The sequence below is a fragment of the Haplochromis burtoni genome, unplaced genomic scaffold (assembly GCF_018398535.1).
Source record: "Haplochromis burtoni strain Fernald_Lab_line unplaced genomic scaffold, NCSU_Asbu1 Contig_41, whole genome shotgun sequence".
Classification (NCBI taxonomy): Eukaryota; Metazoa; Chordata; class Actinopteri; order Cichliformes; family Cichlidae; genus Haplochromis; species Haplochromis burtoni.
This window is the reverse complement of record NW_024582402.1, coordinates 2,539,268-2,562,703: the sequence shown is the minus strand read 5'-3', so window position 1 is coordinate 2,562,703 and position 23,436 is coordinate 2,539,268. Positions and strand designations below refer to the sequence as shown.

The 23,436-nt window shown below is 42.5% G+C and overlaps 1 protein-coding gene across 3 annotated transcripts in view; it reads left to right on the top strand.

Moving 5' to 3' along the window:
• The window catches only part of camsap2b (calmodulin regulated spectrin-associated protein family, member 2b), a 33,846-nt gene that overhangs the window by 4,888 nt on the left and 5,522 nt on the right, over positions 1 to 23,436 (top strand). For 2 of the 3 annotated variants that reach the window (XM_005920455.3, XM_005920452.3), the window contains exons 2-15: positions 1,257 to 1,516; positions 8,742 to 8,921; positions 12,033 to 12,119; positions 16,654 to 16,686; positions 17,617 to 17,755; positions 18,754 to 18,893; positions 20,358 to 20,448; positions 20,534 to 20,635; positions 20,993 to 21,062; positions 21,169 to 21,450; positions 21,791 to 22,502; positions 22,605 to 22,751; positions 22,829 to 23,057; positions 23,253 to 23,436. In XM_005920455.3, coding sequence (XP_005920517.1) covers positions 1,257 to 1,516; positions 8,742 to 8,921; positions 12,033 to 12,119; positions 16,654 to 16,686; positions 17,617 to 17,755; positions 18,754 to 18,893; positions 20,358 to 20,448; positions 20,534 to 20,635; positions 20,993 to 21,062; positions 21,169 to 21,450; positions 21,791 to 22,502; positions 22,605 to 22,751; positions 22,829 to 23,057; positions 23,253 to 23,436 — 2,656 coding nt within the window. The remainder of the gene's footprint in view (positions 1 to 1,256; positions 1,517 to 8,741; positions 8,922 to 12,032; positions 12,120 to 16,653; positions 16,687 to 17,616; positions 17,756 to 18,753; positions 18,894 to 20,357; positions 20,449 to 20,533; positions 20,636 to 20,992; positions 21,063 to 21,168; positions 21,451 to 21,790; positions 22,503 to 22,604; positions 22,752 to 22,828; positions 23,058 to 23,252) is intronic. The other variant, XM_005920454.3, reaches the window with a different exon arrangement.

Genomic DNA, 23,436 nt, shown 5'->3' with positions numbered 1-23,436 from the left:
AGGTAACAGGATTAGAAGGTGCTTCATGCTTTGTAACACACACTTCCACCAACACTAACACAGGCTCTGAATTGGACATGCAGTAGTCCTCCTGACATATGTGTTGATTACATTCTGAAAGTTTGTGAGTGTCGGTGTGTTAGAGTGTAGCGAATTGTAGCAAAGACAGGAAAAGCAGAGCGTAAAATTCAGGTTTCATTTTTATTATCTGTTTGATTCTCTGTGTGATTGTTTCTTAGCATTGATGCCTTCGGGACTGTTCAAATCCTTCATGGCGTAGATTCAACAAGGTTAAAGGTGAAAGTTGGACAGAAACGTTCCTCAGATTTTGCTCCATGTTGACACAATAGCGTCACACAGTTGTTCGCTGCACATCCATGATGTGAATCTCCAGTACCAGCACATTCTGAAGGCGCTCTGTTGGGCAGAGAACTGGTGACTGTGGAGGTCGTTTGAGTACAGTGAGGTCATTGTCGTGTTCAAGAAGCCAGTTTGAGATGATTTGAGTTTTGTTATCGTGCTGGAAACAGTCGTCAGACGATGGGTTCACTGTGGTCAAAAGAGGCGCATGCCTCGTTCAGGGTCTCTTAAATCACCTTTCTTCCCCATTTGGGTGCTCGGACCATGTCTGCATGGCTAAATGCATTGAGTTGCTGCCATTATTGCATATTTGTGTTAACGAGCAGTTGAACAGGTGTGCCTAATGAAGTAGCAGGTGAGTGTTTTTGTGGCCACAGTGTTGAGTTTGGCATGTTGTCCATCATCATCTTGTTTTTTGGGTTAGCAAGGCACATCCGTAGCCTGCATGGGTGCATTGCACAGACGCAGAGCTACTAGGTGTTCACTATTTAAAAAAAACAAACCTGGAGCACAGACTTCCTGAATGGCCTGTTAGTAAAATGAACCACATGGGATGCTATAATTTGTGAAGCACTGACACAGAACAGAGAGAGCTGAGAGGTCCTGTTCAGTGAGCGTCATTAGCAGACAGCTAGTAGCTCCAGTCACCTGTTTCCAAGCCCACCTTTCTCTGTAGGTGGCTATGGTCTTAATTATATTAGCATAATATAATTTAAATGAGTAAGATCTGTGGAAATAAAAGGAAATAACCGTCCCGTGCAGATTCATGAAGACCAAAACTGAATTTGATTTGTTTATTTCTGCTGTAAAAGTAGAATGGTCTCAAGTGGCCATATGAGGAACTGCAGGTGCGAACTTTGACCTGTCTCATTTTCTGTTTCTGTATTACCCCTCAGATGCAGTGCCAGAGGAGCTGGCTGAGCCTTTCTACAGGGACCAATACAACCAGGAGCACCTGAAGCCTCCGGTCGCCTGCCTGCTTCAGTCTGCAGAGCTCTACTGCCGGGCGGGAAGCCTGATCCTCCGCAGCGATGCTGTCAAACCGTTACTGGGACACAATGCTGTCATTCAGGCGCTGGCCCAGAAAGGCCTGTACGTCACAGACAAGGACAGACTGGTCACAGAGAGGGATCTGACCAGCACACCCATAAACATGGTGAGTGGAGATGTTTTTGGCAGAATGCCTGAATGAGTTCAGTGAAAAAGTAGGTGACACAGAAGGATTTCTCTGCCTCAATGAGCATTTATTCGTTAGATGTTTTTCATGAGCGTGGACAGCGACGTCTTTTGGATTTCAAAGCATGTGTGGATTCACATTTAAAATCCAAAGATCCACATATGGTATTATCCGTGTAGGCGTTATGTGTGAAATGTGTGATGACCAGTGTTGGTCAAGTTGCTTGAAAAAAGTAATCAGTAACTAATTACTGATTACTTCCCCAAAAGTAATTAATTACTTAGTTACTTTTTAAAAACACGATTTACAACCTGAATAGGTGATAAAGCGATAGATCTTTCAGCCCAATTCTACTTTTTCTGCATAATCCATCATACAAAATGTAATCAAATGGAAAAGTCTCTTTTTAAATCTTGTTTTATTAGTTTTAATCTTTTAACTTTATGCATCAAGCAGAAATTTAATTATATGCAACATTCTCTGACTGGAAGAAATTTGTTTAATATTTAAACCTATTTTCTGCACATTCCAGCACATAAAATATTTTTTTTGTGTTTACACTCACTCTTTCAAATAGATGCAAGTAAAACACAGCAGAAAATAAATAAAATAATAAAAGACTCCGTGGTCCTGTTGCTCTATTTTCACCTGTAAAGCAGGAGTAGGGTAGGCGGAGGTTTACCCTGGTGCAGCGTTTCTCTGTGAATTTCCCATTACGTCGCGCACTCGGCGCTTGCTTGGAAGTTTAGGGGGTTTTTTTTCGCTGTAAAAAGAAGTTTTCTTCCCACGCATAACGGACGCTAATGTTTTTGTCACTTTTTATGGAATCAAACTCAAAGTAAGGTCAGTACTTCCACGCTTTAAACACTGCAGGCTCATACTCTCTCCCGCACTCGATATATTATCCATTGCTGATCTGCACACAGCTGTTGTCACGAACGGCGCACTCGCTTACATCACTGTCATGAGACATTCTCGCAAAAAATCACGGTTTTAGTAACGCAGTAACGCAGCGTTCCTACGGGAAAGTAACTGTAATCTAATTACCGTTTTTGCAATAGTAATCCCTTACTTTACTCGCTACTTGGAAAAATAATCAGATTACAGTAACGCGTTATAAGTAACAAATAAGGCGTTACTGCCCATCTCTGGTGACGACATCAATTAAATCTCTGCAAATGTACGCATGTGCTCACATGTATCATACTTTGTTTTTACTGACTGTTTACTCGCATATTTTCACAAATCCTTTAGAAAATGTTCAAACAGCACAGAAACAGTGCCGGCGTTTCCCAGACCCCAATTTATTTTCAAATTGTTTGGTTTATCTGACAAAATTTCCAAAACTATTCACAAAAGAGAAACCTGCAAACCCTCACTGCTCACTTTGAGGAAGTGGAAGCAGAAATGTGTGACTTTAAACATCATTTTAATCAATTAACCCGACAGCAGCTTTATTTGATTACACAGTTAGAAATAATTATACTGGCACTAATATGACCGTGGCTGTTACTGTGTGCTTTGCTGTGTGCCAACCTCATATGGAATACGTATGAGTCGTACTGTTAAACCATCCTCACAGATCTGTCTTCTTGCAAGTAAAACAACGGCTAATGATGGGTTTCCTATAGCAAACCGTTCCTCACTGTTTAGCCACTGAATACAGCGCAAACTTGACTCAGGTCACCTCACTAAGAGATATTACACGTATAGTCGTGTGCTGTCAAAACTACATTCTGGACTGGATGGAAAACATTACAGTGTAGCGGCGTTACGTCATCGAATAAAAGCTCATTGTGAGGTTTGCGTAAAACATGTCAGAAAATGGTAAATTTAAATAAAAAAAAACACCCTGAGGTGAGTGTTGTTGTCATTTGATGCTATATAACTGAAATTGAATTGAAATTGAAAAAACTACTTGGCTTACCCAGCTAACCGATGTCGTCTAATTGGTTGTTGGTCCAATCAAACCAAAGGTGGAACAAAACAAAGATGATCAGTTTGCTGTCGTATAAAACAGTCAGACCAGATTTCTCTCTCTCTCAAATAAAAAAAGGCTTCATCTTTGCTTGAAATATAATTGAAACAGTTACAGTAACTATTGATAATTTCCGATTGATCTACGAATTGATTGTCTCATATAAAGCCGTAATAATGTTGTCACCTTTAAAAAAATGGGAGAGGAGCTCACAATAGTGTATTTTGCTTTAGTTCTGATAGGATGGTGAGTTGATGCCTGCAGATCTACACACACTGCTAACACATGCACGGCTGGAGCCCGGGCACTTCTGCTGACGCCAAAAGGTGTCTGCATTGCAGTGCACCCTTTCCTTCTCCTCCCTCCCTCCCTCTCTCTCTCCACCCCTCTCCATCCTTCTTCCACCTTCACTCTCTCGGCCTCTCTCAGCGTTTCTCGTCTTTCTCTGTCTTTGCGTCACGTTAACTCTACTTAATGTGTGAAATGAAGCCAGAAATGATTTTCTCCTGAATTTTGGTGCAGTTAGCACTTTTCATTAAGCCTGCCTGTGCCGCTGCATTTTTCTCAGGCTGTAGCTGAATTTTATTAGCCCTCATTTTCAGCTCCAAGAGGTAATTCAAAGTTACGCAGCCAATTGAATTTTCGTGTCTGTGTTTGGTTGTACTCTTTGCCTCCTTCAGCGCGTGAGTGAGGTTGTCTTGAAGGTTGCCGCAGCGCTAAATGACCCCATGTCCTTGCACACCTGTAGAAGTGCACATAAGGACCGGCGTGTGTCCACACGCCTCCGTCTTTGTGTGCTTCAGGTGATTTAGTGACAGTCGTTAAGTAAACAAATGGAGCCCATCGACTCTCTAACTCATCGACCTTCATTTGTCTGACGCGCCGGCAGGCTATTAGTTAATCTGTCTGGTCTTATTGTTACTCTGTGTCCTTGTGATTTCATTAGATTGCCTCTGCAAAGCAGAGGATCTGTATGTATTTATGGACTCAGCAGGATCATTTCGGTCACACTAGAGTTGAGGCTTTTCATTTTGGGTTATGGTATATCTGCAGAGAAAATGATGAGCTCATGGTTTTCTCAGTGCTGTGCTACAGAAGAATAACTCATGTCAGGAGAGGGAGGAGGAAGGGAGGAGGAAGGGAGGGGAGCGTGGCAGTTTGTCAGAGACCGAATGGATATATAGAGAGAGCGAGAGGAAAAAGTGGGGGAGATGTAGTTTGGCGGCTGCCATTTGGTTGCTGTCCAGGAGGAAAAGCAGGAAAGTAGAGCAAGAAAAGAGGGGAAAGGGTGAGTGTGGGAAGAGCTTTGGAAAAGATGTGAAGGAGGTATTGCCTTTCTGGCGGTCATGAGGACACGTGTGTGCCAGAGTATGTGTGGAAAAGGCCCCGTGTTAATATGGCCATCTGGAAAGACGGGAGAGGAGGAGGAGGGGGGAAAAGGGGGGCATGACTGAGGAGGAGAGGAGCGGCACACGTGGGGAAGAGGGAGGGTTAGAGGAGAGGAGGGAGGAAGACGTGATGTGCACTACTGCAGCACTGTGGAGGGTGGGGCTCACACTGAGTCAAAGAACGTCTGGCGCACAAATTAGAGCTCCTTTAATTGCCCGTCTTCAAATTCACACCTCCGTGGAGCAGATGGAGTCAGATGTCCGGTGGCGTGTACAAGGCCTGCTTTATTTTCTCATTCCTCTTTGACTCGTCGCCCTCAGTGTTAAAACACTGAAACGAGAAAGTGACAAATGAGAGAGCGAGAGACGGAGCCTGAGCAGTAACTGATTTTTCTCTGCAGAGGGGCGTGTATCCCTCCATCAGCTCTCTGTTGAATAACGCAGAAAAATTTGGAGATTTTTGCAGATGTTTGCAAAAGAAAGACAGCTATCAGTCTCCACATCTGGGTAGAGGCAGGCGTGTAGGTGTAAAGTTGTGCAGTGCAACCACTTGCGGGGCTCAGACGTCGCTGCACTTGTGATGTTTGTGGAGAACGACTTTTATTGTCTGTTTGCTCGGCTGTATTTTGTGCTTTGCTATAAATGCCTTTGATCAGGGACACACGCACGCACACAGCTGTGGGAATGAATACCGATGAATTCCTGTTAGAAAATGTGCACGAGCGTACTGCAGCGCTTTACATGACAGGCGTCTGCCATCTCCACAGCCTTATAAGGCGTGTCTGTCACCGTGAGTGCTTTCTGTGCATAGACACGCACCACAAAGGTCTTTGTGGAGGCATAATAGACGGCTCATGGCTCTTAAAATCTTGTTGTATTATCAACAGTAGCGTCTTTTTCCCCTGTGGATATCTGACCAGTCTGTAAATATGTAAGCAGCGACTGAAAACTGCCCGTCCTGCTCATCCTCATCTCTCAGACTCACACTTTTATGTTCATCCCCATTACTCCAACATACATGCACATGGACATCGTGGACTATAATTTCTGCACAGGCTTTGAGTACATAGACTATAAATTTAAAAGGCATCACATGATAGCTCGGCTATTATTCTTGCAGCATTAGTGGGCACTCAGACAAAAAACCAGCCCTGCTTTAAAACAATGTTAAGTGGCTGTGTAGGTGCGAGCACATTGTGTCAGGTACTCTCTAGTGTACTTTGAGTACCGGAGCCATTCATTTGAATTGAATGTCAAACACTGCAGTGGGTTTTACTGGATACAACTCAGGATTTTACAAGTCTGGAAAGTTATCAGGGCAGCGCGCTACTATCTTTCATCGCTCAGGCTGCAGGGTAAACAGCAGAAATTGCCCTTCATCTAATCTGCCAGGAATGTGCCTGTGTGGACCTATGCTGGTACTGCTGTGTGTACTGTAAAGACTCTGAAAACCACTGGAGGGGAAAAAGGTCATCCCCATGTTATGCAACAGAGGACTGAAATGCATTGAACAAAATGCATTTTGTCTGATTTTATATATATATATATATATATATTATATATATTATTATTATTATAATTATATATTACACTAAATATTTTTAACTTTTTAAAAAGCTCTTTAGCTGTTACAAAGCTAAAATATATAGAAGACAAAAGTTGGGTCAAACGCACTGCACTGAGACTTAACTTTTTTTGTGTTTTTTGCACTTTTACGATTTTAGTTTTTTTCTATTTTCTGGTGTTTTCTTAAGTTACAGTCCTCTCAGGGCCACCATACTTTTGCCACGGCGAGGCTTCCATCCGTCCATTTAACAGGTTACTGTCAGTATTTTTGTTTTACTTTGACCCACAAAGTCAGTGGAAAACAGAATTGTTTCCCATCCACGGTGGGAGGGACTTAATTAGTTTCTGTTTCTCTGCATAGACCATAGAGCTGCTTCAGTATGGGCAGTCTTACATTACCATAAAGAATAAAGGGAGCTACAGTAACTGTTGTCTGTCCTACCAGGTTACAGAGAGTTATGTGCCTTAACTAATGTTCTCCATAAAATATGACAAATAAAATGCTGGATGTCAGTGCTTTTTTTTTTTCCTGATATAAAAAAAATGTCAGCTTAAAAACGTCCTTATTTAAAAAATGAACATAAGTGATTTGTCACAATCATTTAAATTCATGTGGCTTCTCTGCTCAGAGCCCTGCACACACTCATGCACACACCTACCCAAGCCTCTTACCAATATTAAAGATTTAGTAGTTTTATGTAAATGACTTAAGAAAAGCTTCAATCACAGAAAAAGCTCAGCGAGTTTCATTTAAATCACGGTATTTCACTCTTTAGCTTCGCTCTAAGCTGCTTGGCGTCTCTCTCCGTTCGTCTGTCCAGCCGTCAGCCAGACGTCCTGCAGCACATCTGGAGGAGAATGCACACAATGTCAGACATCTGGCAATATCCTGAAGCTGCAAGAATTGAAAACAGTGTCTGTCTGCAGACGTTTTCATAAACAGCTCAATAAGTTTGGTAAGAATCATAAATTGGAGCTGTCCAAACAATCCTGGGCACCTGTGTAATGCGCTGCAGGTGAAACCAGCCACCATCCTCAGACGCACCAGCTTACACAACATATTTGTTTATATAAACAACTTAATAACTGATGTTTGTCAAGTCATGGTAAGCGTGAGAACCTGCTGCTTCTTCTGTTTTTCTGTTTGTTTGCATAGCTTCTGGTTTTGATGTGTTGGTTGGGGTTGGGATTCATATTAAATAATAAATTAACTAACTCAAGAACAGAGCTTACACTGGATAAGTATGAGCACTTGGTCTACATAACAGTATTTAATGTGTGCAATGTAAGCACAGCTAACTTGAGTAGCATTTACTCACATCAGGTACAGCTGATCAAAGCATCTCAGCACTTATTTCCATGAGGTCAGAGCTCATTTTACTCCTGCGCGCTCTCTGCATGTTTAGACTGGCAGGACAACATGCCGTGATGACTCGGAGCACCAGTGGAAGTGTAAACTCATAGCGCTGAAGCAGGAGTTTGTTTCTTTGGAAAAGACTTGGTCACACTGGCTGTTGCATGTGGCTCTGTGGTTATGAATAGAGGCCTGTGCTAGACACAGCGCCTCACTGCTTGTTTTTGTCAGTTTGAGTCACTTTGATCATGGAGCTCCAGATTTTAGATGGTTGTTTAGTTAGGCTGGACGCACAGAGCAATGCTGAGGGAAGCAGCAGGCAAATATGCTTACACACACACACACACACACACACACACACACACACACACACACACACACATATATATATACAATGTTTTTGACTGTAGGGTGACAGGAAAGGGAAGGGGAGGTCTGTTGGTCTGACCGGCCTGGAATGGGACTAGGAAGGCTGGGAGAATGTCAAACTTTGTGTAGGTGTTGATGTTGCTTTTTTACAACCACTCAGATAAAGCCAATGACTCAAAATTGGACGAAATGTGCCTAATAGCAAAAAATAAGTATTTTTTTTCCAGCGTTTAACAGTGAAGCAGTTTTACATGGCTTAAGGCAAGACGGATGGTGATCAGAAGGCAGCTGAGCAGCTGGTCTGGTTTGACGGACTGTGTGAAAGTGAGGTGGATTTTTTTTAAAAACAAATGTGCCATTTATATAAATTACTTTCATGGTTTGTTTTTTTTCCCCACACTCTTTTTGGCAACTTTGCACGTAAAAATTCCCAGTTGTCAGTCTGTTGCTTTTGGGAAAACCTTTCAAAGAAAAAGATAAAATAAAAATTTCAAATCTGTAGCTGACTTTACCTTTTTAACTTGATCTGGCTGCTGTGTGTCTGTGCAGAGTTCCCACCTGGCGCTCATAGACACCCTGATGATGGCGTACACCGTAGAGATGGTGAGCGTGGAGAGGGTGATGTCCTGCATCAACAGGTACTCCACAGCCGAACCATCGAACGGCGACGGACACATCCAGGAGCTGCCTTACGACACAGAGGATGCAATCACCACCTGGATCAACAAGGTACTCGTATACACAAACACAGGGAGATGTTGTCTCCACGAGCTAAATTAAGCCTTAAGCCGTTTACCAAGGTGGCTTTTTATCGTTTCACTCTACTTACTTTGTTCTCTGGATTTAGTAGACACTCAAGCTCCTGGAAAGGGTGTGAGTTCTTAATTCCTCCACTGTTTGTAAGAAATCTAATATGTTTGCAAGAGGAGAAGATGGAAAAACTGGCACCGTGCACATGTGATAATGCCAGAGAGATTCCCAGTCTCTGTTAAAGCAGGATTAGGAAGAATAGTTGTACCTCAGTGGGGCTTTAAAGCCTGTAAAGCCCCACTGAGGTACGACTATTCTAACCTTGTAGACTGTATATAAAAGAGTGACAGAGCCAGCGTGATGGTGGTTAGCAAGTCCAGTTGTGAGGCCTCAATCTGAGCATTTTTCACTGATGTTTTGAAATCGGATGTGATAAGCAAATAAGCAAATGATGGATCATAGAGTAGCCATTTCTTTCTGCTTTGTTCTCCTCTTTCACTGCAATCGGGAGCATAATTTAGAAAACAAGCTTTGTTGTGTTCAGTGAGTCTTATAAGTAGCAGTTGTCACTATGAGCTCACCAGGAAAATATCTGCTGAAGTCACAGGGCGGATTTCTATAAAACCGAACTTCTTTCTTCAGTCAGAGGAGGCGCCACCTGCTGACCACCTAATGAATACAGGTTTAAAGAGCTTTCACATTGGCTTCAACTTTGAGATCTCCATCCATCTTCTACATACAGTCAGCATTTTTAACAACTTGATAGTAGTCTCACCTGTTTCAGCTAAACTACGACCGATACAGGTTTGTTTTTGTTTTTTAAACCAATACTGATACTGATTTGGTGATATAAAGATCTAATATTCAAAAATATTGCATGATGTTACTCTTCACTTCAGACATAAACATGAACAGATTTCCTAAAACTTGTTTGCACTCTGCCTAACTTTGCTGAGAAGTAGTGCCCTCTGGTGTACAAACTACGCAACAACAACACTCGTAACATCTGAAGGGTGTTTCTCCAGTCTTTACTTAACTTTTTTAAAATTTTCATTCATAGGCTGTTCTTGCTGTCAGAAAGAGAAGCTGGGCTTGGATTGCAAAGGTCAACCTGAAAACAGAACGTCAGCCAGTCTTTGTTTATTGATTGCAAATCAGCATTAAAGTTCCCACAATTGGAAGCTGCAGTGGCTCAGGAGGCAGAGCATGTAATCTGCTAATCAGAAGGTTGGTGGATGGATCCCCGGCTCTTCCAATCTACATCCCAAAGTGCTGTTGGGAAAGACACTGAACCCCAAATTGCTCCTGATCCATCAGAGTGTGATAGCGTGTGTGATACTTAGAAAGTGCTTAAGGCATAGAATAAAGGGCTGTATGTGTGAGTGTGAATGAAGCGTGTGGTAAAAGCACTTTGAATGCTCAGAAAAGAAAAGCACTAATAAGTACCACTCCATTTACCATGTGCAATCTCTCTTACTGTTTCTCTCAGCATTACAGTTTCAGGATGGTTCTGGCCTGTGGAGAGACAATCAAAGCTAATGGTAACATTAGCATTACAGCTGCAGGACGCACTAAAACAAAGATTTTCTCATTGTTGTGGAACATCACACATCAAAAGTCAATTTAATCTAACTGGTCTTCAGCTCTTCGAATGACTGCCAGACTCTTGAGTTTGGTTTTACAACCATGCACAAACCAGCGTTTGTGCATGTGGCTGAGAGATTTTAGATCCTACAGTGTTAAACTTCAAATTATCAAAAAAAGAATAAATAAATTACACAGGCACGTGTGGGCTGTGCTGGGAGCATGGCTGTGTGTTAGCAGATTGCAAAAAATGACCTTATTTATACCCTTTTTATTTAATATTTTTGGGGTGCCATGCAGAGGGTTCTCTGGCAAAGGGTAAAACTTAACTCTGGGGTCAATCCACCACCTGGATCCAGCTGAAAGCACTAACACGTACCCAACATGAACCCCGTTAACTCCAGCCAACTGTGTAAATTAGAAGGTTAAGCACATTCCTGGAGGGAAATTACACTCACAAAGCTTGTTCACTTAAAATGTGTATTAAAGAGTGAGCCAACACTTTACGGTCCATCTCAACGAAAGGCCGACAAATAAGCAACAAAATAATAAGAAACATCCATAATTCAACAAAAAAACTACAGTTTCCAGGAATACAAACAACACAGTATTTCAGTTAAGTTTGATGCAATTCAAATTAAACAACTAGGGAAGTTTTACTCTTTACCAGGGAACCTTCTGGCTAGCACCCCAAAAATATAAAACAAAAAGAAATAAGGTAATTCTTAAGTATTTGGAGACTTTCACAGTATTTGCAGTGAGTATTTATATTAAAAATCCATTCAACTTTACCTTCAAGATGACAGCAGTTTGATCTCTGTTATTGCAGCGCTTTGGTTTAAAGATTGCTTGGTCACATTAAGTGGTTTTTACTGTCCTTGATGAGTGTTTGAGGAGTAAGCTGAGTGTGAAACAGCCTCATCTCAAAGATGAATTCCTTTCTTTCTCCTTGAAATAATAAAACAAGCCTCAGTACAGAGTTCATCAAATGTAAGATCTTCTTATCATCAGCCATAATCCTTTCTGGAAGAACTCATATGCTGCATGCTTCAAGGCCAAAGGCGGAAAGATGCACACTTTGCAGGATTTATTTACAGATACACACTTGGTAAAACATTGACGATTGTGTCTCTGCGTAGCCCCGAGGCGTGACACGCAATGGCGGGGGGGAATGGCTGATGTGACCATGTGTATCTTCGGTCATTTCTCAGCGTGCTGGGCCAGATCCTCTGAAAACAATAAAAACAAACCTTTAAACCTGTGCTTGCATCAGAATTTACCTGAGTTCTGTATATTGGTTCGATGGTATATTTATATTTAGCTTCAGTCGTTGATGGGTGGAGGTGGTGGTGACAAACAATCTTCTGTTTGATGTGTGCCTTCTTACTATCACCGCCCGGTTTTTCAAGTCTTCAGCACAGACTCACTATTCACTTTCAGTGTGCACCAGATGCTCGTCTGACTTTTGACCTCATTGCCTTTCTCGTTCCTTTTCTTTCTCTGAAGGTAAATGAACACCTGAGGGACATCCTTGTAGAGGAGCAGAAGTTGAGAGAGGCTTCACTGCAGGAGTCAAACGCCACAGCGCTTAAAGTAAGAACGCACGCATAGACTGAAATAAAAAATTCCACGAATGATCCAAATAACAGGGTGTTCAACGACCTGCTGATGCCTGTGCTATAAAACTCCTGTTATTAGAACTGCAAACATGGGGAGACTGTTAGCTCTTTTTATCAGCACCTCTAAATGAAACTCTGGTGTCTTGTGAAACAACAGATTGTAGTTTTTTTTTGTCCTTGTTCCAGCTTTTTACTTTACACACAGAGTTGCATAAATCTTCCAATCTACGGTAACTTCCAGCAGCAAAGTAAACGAGAAATTTGTATGCAGGTGTTGCAAAAAAGAAAAGAAAATCTATTAAATCTAGAGATGGACCGAACTGATATTACGTATCGGTATCGGTGTAGAAGTCCATTACTGTATATAGTAACTGTTAAGTCTAATATACCCTAGTAAGCTATACTACTTTTTACTTTGGGAAGATACCATCTGTGCAGTCTGCAACTCTGTAGAAGAAAGATGTTGAATCTATTTAAATATTGTAGAAAAATAATTCTGTGCATTTTTTTTCACACTGCATCAAATTAAAGTTGATTACGTCGACTAAGCATCATGAGGTGGAGCGTGGTTCCCTATTTTTATTTTATTTATTTTTTTTGGGAGTTTGCAACCCTATTAGTTAGGTTGCTTAATATTTCTCCTAAGTACTCTTTAAAATACCAGAATAGGGAAGATGGTGCAAGTTTAAGTTTATTAGATTGATCAGTTTTGCTGAACTATGAAATATTTTGGGTGCAGTGTATTTTTTACATACAGGTATAACAGAATAGCTTTAGTGTTGTTGTTTATTTAAACTCAAGTATGAACTTATACAAAATGCAGCAAGATATTAAAAAAACAGTTTTATTGATTTAAAAACACTATATCGGATTCATATCGGTATTGACCGATATCCAAATTTATGGTATCTGTATCGGACTTAAAAAAAGTGGTATTGTGCCATCTCTAATTAAATCTATTTTTGAATTCTTTCAATTACTTCTCATTTTGTCACCAATCGCGTTCATATTATTGAATTTTAAACGTGTGGAGACACACACACACACACACACACACACACACACACACACACACATATGCAGTCACATGCAGCTCAGTACACGGGGCTCTGTGGATCAGAGGAACAGATGAGCTCAGTCTCAGACCAGCTGCAGAGAAATGTTGGCAAGAGTTGCCACACTGCTGTTAAAGGAGACAAAGAAATGTGCGAGGAAGCCAACGAGAGAAAGGGTGATAGACACAGGGGTGGAAAAAAAACAAGAGAGAGAAAAAGAGGGAGGAGGGATAATCAGAGATGGAGGAAAGGGAGAAATGACACCACAGTGAAAGACACTCAGGAACTTTGTCAGCTGTAGCAGAAGAGAGGCAGTGTCATCCTGCAGGCCTCGTAGTTATGCAACGCTTCGAGCCAGTCTACTGGCACAAACACACTGCAGTCAGATACCATCCTCTGCTGGTCACTTAACCGTGAAGCTACAGTGCGGTGCTTTGTCGGGCCTCGAGTTCTAAAACAGGCACAAGATGGCGAACGTTTAAAAATGGAAAAAAAGATTTTTATCTCACCAAGATGGAGTACAAACGGGGGAGGGGGGATCACTTGTGTCAGGTGGAAATGATTAGCTATACTCTAACTCAGAGAGGTAAACACTGATTGAATGGAGTGAAAGGACTAATTTCAGAGATGCAATTCAAGGAACATGCCTTTGTTTAGGATCTAGATTCTTCTCCAGGCCTGTGTGCCTCTGTGAGGAATGTTGGGCAGAGCCCAAAACTTAGAAATCGAAGTTGATGCTGACAGCAGAGAAAGTGTAGTGTCCTCTAAAGCTAGTGGGGTACATCATCTGGGAAAAATGAATGTCTTTTTCCAGCAACCCACAGAACTGACAGATAGTTAGCCCAGGTAACAGACACAAAATGTTGATTTGACCTCTTTCATGCAGTGAATTAAAGGGGCATTCATACAGGAAGTGAGTAAGCTGCAGTGACAGGATGCTTAATACCTTAGGTTACCTAGGCAACCGGAGTATGGAATGTCCACCAGCAGCGAGTGAATCACTTCCTGAGTGGACACCTTAACTCTAAAACATGCTCACAGGTTAGTTCAGCAGCCCAACAGTAACAGTATCTTCTTATTAGATATTTGTTAGCGATTCACACAAATATGAACCTTTTATAATGGCCGCGCACGGAAAGTGAGGGCATCGCCAGAGTCGGCTGGATTCCTCCTCTGGGGAGCATGAATGTGCGGTGCACCCACAAAGTTACACTGCAGTTCACAGCTGAAAACACACAGTGTCGTGGATGAACCTGTTCGCAGGCAACAGGTCGTAAGTTTCCTGCACAGTGTCACTGTGAGTGTGTTTCCTCATATGGAGCAGAATTAACTGGCTCTTCAAAGAACTGCAGGACGTCACGAGTGGTTAAGTCAGTTAGACGAGAGCTTTTATCTGCTGTGGGAGTTTCTTGGCACGTTTTCTATTGCTTACTGTCTGTTTTGTGTTAATATAGTGACAGAGAGAGAGATCAGTGCCTATCTGTGATTGCGCTGTGGTAACACACACGCGGGGTGTGTGACCTATCAAGGCTTTGTTAAAACAAGTTAGAACAAAGGAAGACTACAGCCTTTTTAAGGTTTTGAGAAATAGCTGGACGCTCAGTCAGTCAGCTGCTTTCCTCCATGCTCCATCACACAGCTCCTTCTTTGCAGTGTCAGAGAGATAGAAGTCTATTCACTTATTAGGATTTTTTACATGTACACACACACTGTGCAAACACACACTCTCACACCAGAGGATGAGCACAAGACACTTCTCAGTGGGGCTTGTTTATTCTGGGATTGTGTGAAAAGTCGTTAACTATGGTCTTATGACCAAGCACTCAGCGTTTCTTTGTGTGGACTGAGACTTTAGGTCTTAATCGTATTATTGAGCAGAAAGTTAGAAAACACACAATGTTGGATCGTTACACAAGATTTAGGATCTTAGTTGCAAAAATTAGGTCATGTTTGTGGCTCTGTAAAGTATTTTTAGCTTTAGGTTTCGAGTGCTTATTAGTTTGCAGCTTGTGTCAATAACTTTTCAAAAGGCTGCATTAAGTTTAATGGAACAAACTGAGAAGAGAGGCCAAGAAATGAGGGATTAGACTTTGGAAACAGATCTGACTTTGAAACAGGCCTGTGCACATTTAAACTACAATTAAGTTTAAAATAAAACTGCAAGTCCTGCCTGATCGATCAAATCTGCAGTTAGTCTGGGGACCATGAATGAATATGACAAACTCGCTGACTGTTTTTATTTTGCCCCATTAGTTATTCCCATTAGCTCTCTGTACATTGTGTTAATAACTCATTTGCAATTGAAAAGGAGCTGAAATTAGGCAATAAACATTATATCTAAATACTGAAAATATAAATCACCTTGAACCTAAACTACAGCCTTCTATCTCAAAACACGTTGCTGCGTAGTATTTGTGACTTTGTGGGGTCTCTTTATGTATGGTACACATTATGATTACATTTACTTATTATAAATAAACATCCTCACTGACATTAATCCAGTTACATTACTTAAAGACACAGTAGGCTTTTTGACTAAGAGGAATAATTGTTTATTTTGATGATTGTGACTTATTGGTAAGGTACACTGCTAAAAAAAAAAAAAAACGCCTACAATTGATTGGATGAATGAGAATTATGCAAAATTGGAACAGAAGGTGCTTGAAGCCAGTCGTTTAAGAAATACTTGGCAGCGGGTTGGTTGAGCAATCTGACTCTTGTCACACCTATGAAACATAGACAGACCCAGACAGCTGTGACCTTATTGGCCAGTAGCTTCTCAGAGGTTGCTGATTGGTTCAAACCAACTTTGTTTGGTTACAGATGCTTAAATTAAACTAGCTTAAAGTTGTAATAATGCAGGTAAATAATACTTAAATTTTTTATTTGTATTAAATCACAAGAAATGGAGTGCAGCAAAAATAAATGGTGTAAATAAAGTTCAGGGTCATATGTACCCATATGGAAAAGATGTATATAAATCTTATAAAGTTTGTATCTGTCTTGTGTGAAACTTCTATGAAAAGCACACAAGAGTGAAAACAGATATAAGATCCCTTGAAAAATTATATAATGAAACTTGTATGTTTTGGATACTTACTAAAACAATATATGAAAGTAATGAGAAAGTGGCCACTTTCATGAGTAAATCATAAGTTTTTACTATTTCTTTTCCATGTGGGTAAACATGGGCACCTATGGGTGTATGACACAACTAAACTTCTGCTTTAGCAGATGCATCCTGTGATTCTCACTGTGTGTTTTGATGCTGATTTCAAATGTGTGAAGAAAGTAACACATTTTAAGTATTATATAGCTTTTGTAGAGGTATTAAGATGGTGTTTGTTCATGAGTCCTAGCAGCTGTAGCATATTTTTCCCTGCTGTTGTTTGGGGAAACACCTAACACCTAACATTCTCTCCTGTTGTTGTCCGATCATCATCCACCATCAAGTCTCCTAGCAAATGGTACTGGAGATTAGTACCTGTAAGTCGACTCATACTTAGAAACACCTCTTCAACAAACCCGCCAACTTCCTCCTCTCCCAAAAATCCCCCCGTCCCTTCACATTCACCTCCCGACTTGCCTTGTCAGTCACTGCATGCGGCCCTGACCCTCGTCATGGTTTGGTCAGACACCCCCGACCCTTCAAACCCAACCATCGTTTTCACATCTTAGACAAAAATCATAGTGACCATTTATGACCTGTCATTAGGGAGCTACACCTATACTACTGGGCTATGCATAGCTCTTATGAGCACATAAACATGAGATCTTCTACTGAGTAATTTTATTGAACATAATCGCTCTGTTGTATGTGATAATTATTTTGTCTTCATGGGCAAACTAAGAATACCGATGCCCTGAATGTGTATAATAATATGTAGTAAAGTTGTTGCTGTGGTTTTGATAGTCCCAGAGGGACATGGAGAAAACTTGCAGGGAGGAAGGATGCACTCACACACATTATTATTTAACTCTAAATCACACACATTGTCTGCTGCAGCACCAGAGCTTCAGACTGCCTCAGTGCCACTGAGTTCTCAGTAGATGTTGAAATGGTGCAAACCGTTCATTTGCTAGCATGCATGCAGGGAACTAACCACGCCTCACAACCAGTCGCAGAGAGCAGGGTTGTGAGGGTTATGAATATGCGTCCTTCTTACCATTTATAACATGATAAATCTTATTGAGGTGTGGCTTAACTGAATGTTTGTTTGCATGAAGATGTTAATCTGTATTATTTCAGGTGTGTGTGTGTTTGAAGATCCTCAAATTAACACTTCTACCTTACCCGTGTGTGTGACTGACTGGAGCATGGAGATGTGGTTGTATCGATAATCAGAGAGCCGGCTGTACACACCCACTGCGATGACACATGTAGCTGATGTCTCTGTGCCGTTGCCATGGTTTCAGGCTCGCTACAGGAAGGAGCATGCCCAGAGGAGCGCGCCGTCGCTCCCCCTGGTGGAAAACCTGCTGAAGGACAACACAGATGGCTGCGCCCTGACTGCGCTGCTGCACTTCTACTGCCCGCAGGCCATCAGACTGGAAGGTCTGCAACCATCCCCCTCTTCTGTTAACTATCCACACTTTAGTGTGTTACCTTTATTACACACAAGACTGCAAGACTAAACTCAGTTCAAACACACATATTAAAGGACAGAATAGCGCACATCAAACTAACCACAGTGTCTTTTAGTCAGAGCACAAAAAAGTCACTGTTCTCACTGCCAGCCTCTTACAATAGCTTAACAAAGAGTGTATTAATAATACTTGCATTGTGCATAAGCGAGTGTTATAAATGCAAAACCTAATCCTTATATTTCACCATCTACATTTGTTGATAGTGGTATAAATAGATGGATAGAGGAAGAAAAAGGGTACTAGGATTCATAGAGAACAAAGCCGTGTTTCCTCTGAGCTTGCCCACACTGTCGTTTTTGAAAATGCCCCGGGTTGGAATGTGATTGGTCACGAGGGCTGTGTGAGGGAGAGGTGGAGCCGGCTGCTATTTCAAAGACAAACAACTCTGGGGTTCGACTGTAGTTCGCAGGAAGATCTCAGGCATGTGAACCAGATGTGAAAACAAGCTGTGCTTCGTTAAGGTTTCGTGTTGGCAGCTTGATTTACTCTACTGTCTTCACTTTTTTTTTTTTTTTTTTTAAGTAAAGCGCAGAATGACATCACAGCAGAGAAACCAGCTGCCGTAGTCTTCCGTTGCCTTGTCAGACCTCCTACACATACACGGGCCGTCCTTATAGTAACGTCAGGGGATAAAAATCCTGATGATTCATCTAGAAGCACTTGAAGAGGGTTTGAACGTTTTCGTCACAAATTATTTCAAGGAGCTTAAGTGATTCAAATGAGAGGCTTCTTATGACAAATGCAGGACAAATTCTGATTCTGATTCTGATTCTGACAATTAAGAGTCATTTCCTCCTCCTCTAGTCTTTTTTTAAACATAAACTCTTATCGTGTCCTCGGCTTCCTGTGTGGCGCGTTACCCTTTCCTTGTGTCTCTGTGTTTGACCCCTCCCCTTTGCTGAACAGATATCTGCCTCAAGGAGACCATGTCCCTGGCTGACAGTCTGTACAACCTACAACTGGTGCAGGAGTTTTGCAGGAACAACCTCAACCACTGCTGCCACTTCACCCTGGAGGACCTGCTCTACGCCCATGCTTCTATAAAGGTTGGTCTAACTGGATGTAGACAGTTCTGCTTTCACGGTGAAAGGAGATGGAGAAATGGTGAGACGTTTTTGGAGGGGGAAGAGCAAGAGTGGGAAATTACGCATGGGCAAAAATGAGTCACTCAAGGAAAAGTTTGAATGTGAGTAGGCTTGGCGCTTACAGGGATTGCTATTGTGTGTATGTTTCTGTGTGCGTGTCTATGTATGTATATGTTAGAGAGAGACAGATTACAACAGACTGTGTGTGCTGGTGCTTTCAGAGTGCAGTGTCTGTACTTTTGAGAGACTCCCTTCACTCCATCCCACTCCCTTCTCCAACAGAGGACAGATTCACATCTCTGCCCGCCTCTCTTGTTCTTCTCTCTTCATGTCTCTCTTGTTCTTGTGAAAAAACAAACAAAAAAAAAGACTTTTATAGACACAGAGCTCCTCCTTTCATGATTATTTGGTTATGGTTAGGAGACCTACTTTAAGAGCACCCCTGTGCCATCCAAACACCAGTGCAGCAGTGGCAGTGTGGGTAAATAGTATGCAGAGAGTGTGGGAAGGAACATTAAGATTCAAGCCATGATCGGAGCACACTGGGACTTTCCATTCCTCAAAAAAAACAAAACATCAGAAAGTTTTCGTATTTGCACACTGTTTTCCTTCATTTCTCATCCACTACATAAATTTTAGTGTGTGTGCATGTTGACTTTTTAGTGGTACAGTACTACAACAGTGGGGTGGATCACGAAGGCCAGCTCAAGGCTCTGGCACACTGCCCGTCCACCACAGACTCACTGCGCACAGAATCTTAACAAGTGTTTGTCTGCATGTGTCTGTTCATTTTCAGTACATTACTTTAAGTAAACACAGAGGAGTAGAGATCACAGCTTTCAGCTCTCGTTCTTTCCTTGTTAGAGGAGAAACGAAAGCAGCCCTCAGTACAGCAGGTAGTTCTGCAGATTTTTACCCAGGATGCCCTTCTTGACACAACCTCGGAGGGATTTGGGTCTCCTCTCGGGATCAATCTCAGGATCTTTTGCTTGTTAGGTTACACTAAAGACTCACCTTGTTAGAGAAGAAATAAACTGACAAATTAGTTTTCTACGGATCATCGTCTTTGCAGACCTCCTGAGCCTATCTGGTTATTACACAAACACATTCACAACTCGCGCTGCTTTCTGCATCCCTCCGTGCACATGTTAATTTAAACTCCAGATGGTGTTTTTTGGCAGTTTTCAAAGGGTGTATGGATTTGATATTAAGTAAATCAGACAGTCAAACATTTGGAAGTACATGCACACAAACCCCAGAGTGAGACAGGCTGCTGACTTGCTGTGACCTCATTAATCCATCCAGATGTTATCTGTTATGATTGGTAGCACCTTTACAGAGACACGGAGGGAGAAGTCAAGTGTTGTGCTCATTGTCATTTACTAATATCTCCAAATTAACCATTAAGCTGGTGTGGTCTTGCAGAGTAACTACCTGGTGTTTATGGCTGAGCTTTTCTGGTGGTTTGAAGTGGTTAAACCGTCATTTGTACAGCCCAGAATCTTCGACCCGAACGGTATAGTACAGCTTTACAACAATATTAGCACGCTGTTGGTAAATGATTGAAAAGCTGAATATTGACTGTATGTTTTTGTATGCAGCCTGTGAGCCTGTATCCTGTAGAAACATGGCTCCTGTGTCCAGTCCAGTCAAACAGAGCTATGCAGACAGACCTTTGAGCCCAGAGAAAATTCCTTCTGAAGGTAACGATCGATCATCTGCTGTGATACAGATGTTTTAGAGCATTTCTGATGATTCGTTATTCAGCAGTGTGGAAATAAGTGTGAAGAAGAGGCAAGAACTTAAAACAAAAAAACAAAGAGCTTTATTTGACTCATACAATAAAATAATGTACTCTGAAAGTCACTGAGGGGCGTTAATACTAACCAGTGCATGGTTTTGTTTTGAATCAAGATGCCCTCTAGTGGCTGATTTGCAGCAGTAGAAACAATCTAAACATAGCACTGTAAAAGTAAACACTTACTGCACACACAGTGTGTGTAAATATTTTCATACAGCCAATAAGTCTCTTAAACAAATATACTCTGCGTCTCTGACAGGTGTAATGAAGAGATCTACCTCCATGTCTTATGTTGATGGCTGTGTCGGGACTTGGCCCAAAGAAAAACAGTAAGTGCTTGAAATCCAACAGCCCTGCTAAACTGTGCCTTCTTTGGCCTAAGTGGACCTTTTTTCCTTATTAAACTAACAATTCTTCTCCTTTCCTCTTCTTTAGGTCCTCCTCTCGAGGAATCTCCTTTGAAATTCCTCTGGATGGAGACCCAACCTTCCCGCTCGATGAGGCTCCCTCCCTGCGCGGCATGACGCGCTCGGCCAGCAGCGACGGCCTTGGGTTCAAAGTTCACTACGCATCCCGAGGAGGCATGAAACGCCAGCTCTCCATGATGCCTGTCAGTGTAAACGGCCAGAGCAGACACATACCAGAGGAGGATGACGACTTCACCTCACACAAGCCTCTGGGACGGAACAACACATTCACAGTCAAGAGCCAAAGCAGGTACAGTATAGCGGGCTTGTTTTGATCCATACGTAATGGCTCCTGCCAGCTTTAAATGATGTTAGGGATGCAAAAAATAATGTTTTTTAATTAGTTTTACACATGTAGGTGGTGATTGAATGTAATAAATGCTTTTTCTAGAAAACAATTTATTTGTAACATGTTGACATGGTGACACCAGATGGATTGATGGATGGTAGCTGGATAGGTGATGGTTGAAAGTTGAGATATAAAGGGTATCCAACACTTTCTTTCTGATTCTCACTGAGCAGGAAGTTAAAAGATTCCTCTAACCTGCACTGTGACTGTAATCGGTTAATTTACGCGTCTCTGTTCTCAGGTATTCTAACGGGGTCCTGCCAGACAGAAACAGCCCCAGCCACGCTGGCCACATCAGCCCATCAACTCCCCCGAGCATTGAGGAGGCCTTGAAGATTATCCATGACACTGAAAGACCACACGCTAGCTTGGGGATGGGGGATGGAGATAATGCCTTCTTTCTCCATGGTGCAGAACCTTCAGACCTTCCAGGAGCCCAAGGTAGAGGAGATGACCTGAGTCCAGCAAAGGCGCGACTCAATGACCACGATCCTAACTCTGTATCCACTGATGAAGTCGACACAGGGATCCATGTGAGGACCGAAGACATCCAGAGCTTGGATGAGGACTCGTCCTCGCTTAGAGACTATTCAGATATGGACCCAGACTGTGAGGCCATGACCCGGTCGTGTCCTCTGCCGGACAAGCTAGAAGGGGAAAGAAGCAAGGAAGGAGGACGCAAAGGGGTCGGTGGCCCTAACCCTGAGAGTGAACGGGGAGATGGAGTTGACAGAAACAGCCCCTGTCCCAGTTCAGCGCCCACGCTGCCCAGATCACACACAGTCAGCCCTGTCTCATCTTCCGGTGGTTCCGGAGGTGGCTTGGTGCGGATGACGAGCTTCGCGGAGCAGAAGATCAGGAAGCTGGAGGGAAGGAGCAGTGGAGGGACCACGCCAGAGAGTTCAGACCTCAATGTCCCCTATACGCACTCACCAAAAAACATTTCATCTCAGGTTTGTCATTCATTCTGAGCCACTCGCACAAATCTTTCTGGATTACACCTCAGGCTGAAATAGCAATGAATCAGTGTCGCTGATGTTTACATTTGGTTCCAGATCTCTACACCTCCTCTACCAATCACATCACCCTCTCCAGTATCTCCTTCACCCAGAGATCCCTCGCACCTCATCGCCTCAGAGATGATTCAGCTGAGGATGAAGCTGGAAGAGAAACGCAGAGCGATCGAAGCACAAAAGAAAAAGGTAAACTGACTTAAAGAGACTCATAGCAACTTAGCATCACATATAAGTGTGTAAACATCACATGTCTCGCTCTTTAGGTGGAAGCTGCTTTCACGCGACATCGACAGAGAATGGGCAGAACGGCCTTCCTGAACGTAGTGAGGCGGAAGGGAGTGACAGCACCCCCCAGCTCCAGCTCAGGAGCAGAAACACCTCCGCCAGAACCGCTCACTTCATCCAAGGACATCAGGCAGGGCAACATGGAGCGCGCCGAGAGGTGCAAGCCAGACGGGGCAGCTCCGAAATCTCCATGTGAAGATGGTGGCGGTACGAAATCACAGCACAAGATGTTTGGTTTTTTTGGGGGGGTTTTAGTGAGTCTTTCAAATATTTTGATTAAATGTCTGTATTGTTCTGCAAGTTGCTAACGTTTCACTCTTCAGCCTGGATCTTAGGAAGCTGTCTGAATAGATTTATTTAGGTACATAATTCACATCATTGCTCATGTTTGCGGTGACGCAGGTGTGACGCCAGGAGAAACCGATATTGCAGAATACACACGCTCGATTGAGAGGCTGAACACGTCGCTGAGCTTCCTGCAGACAGAGATGCAGCGGTTGGCCCAGCAGCAGGAGAAGATCATGGCCATGAGACAGCAGCAGCAACAAGCCTGGGTCATCCCACCTCCTGCACCGTCTCCACACAG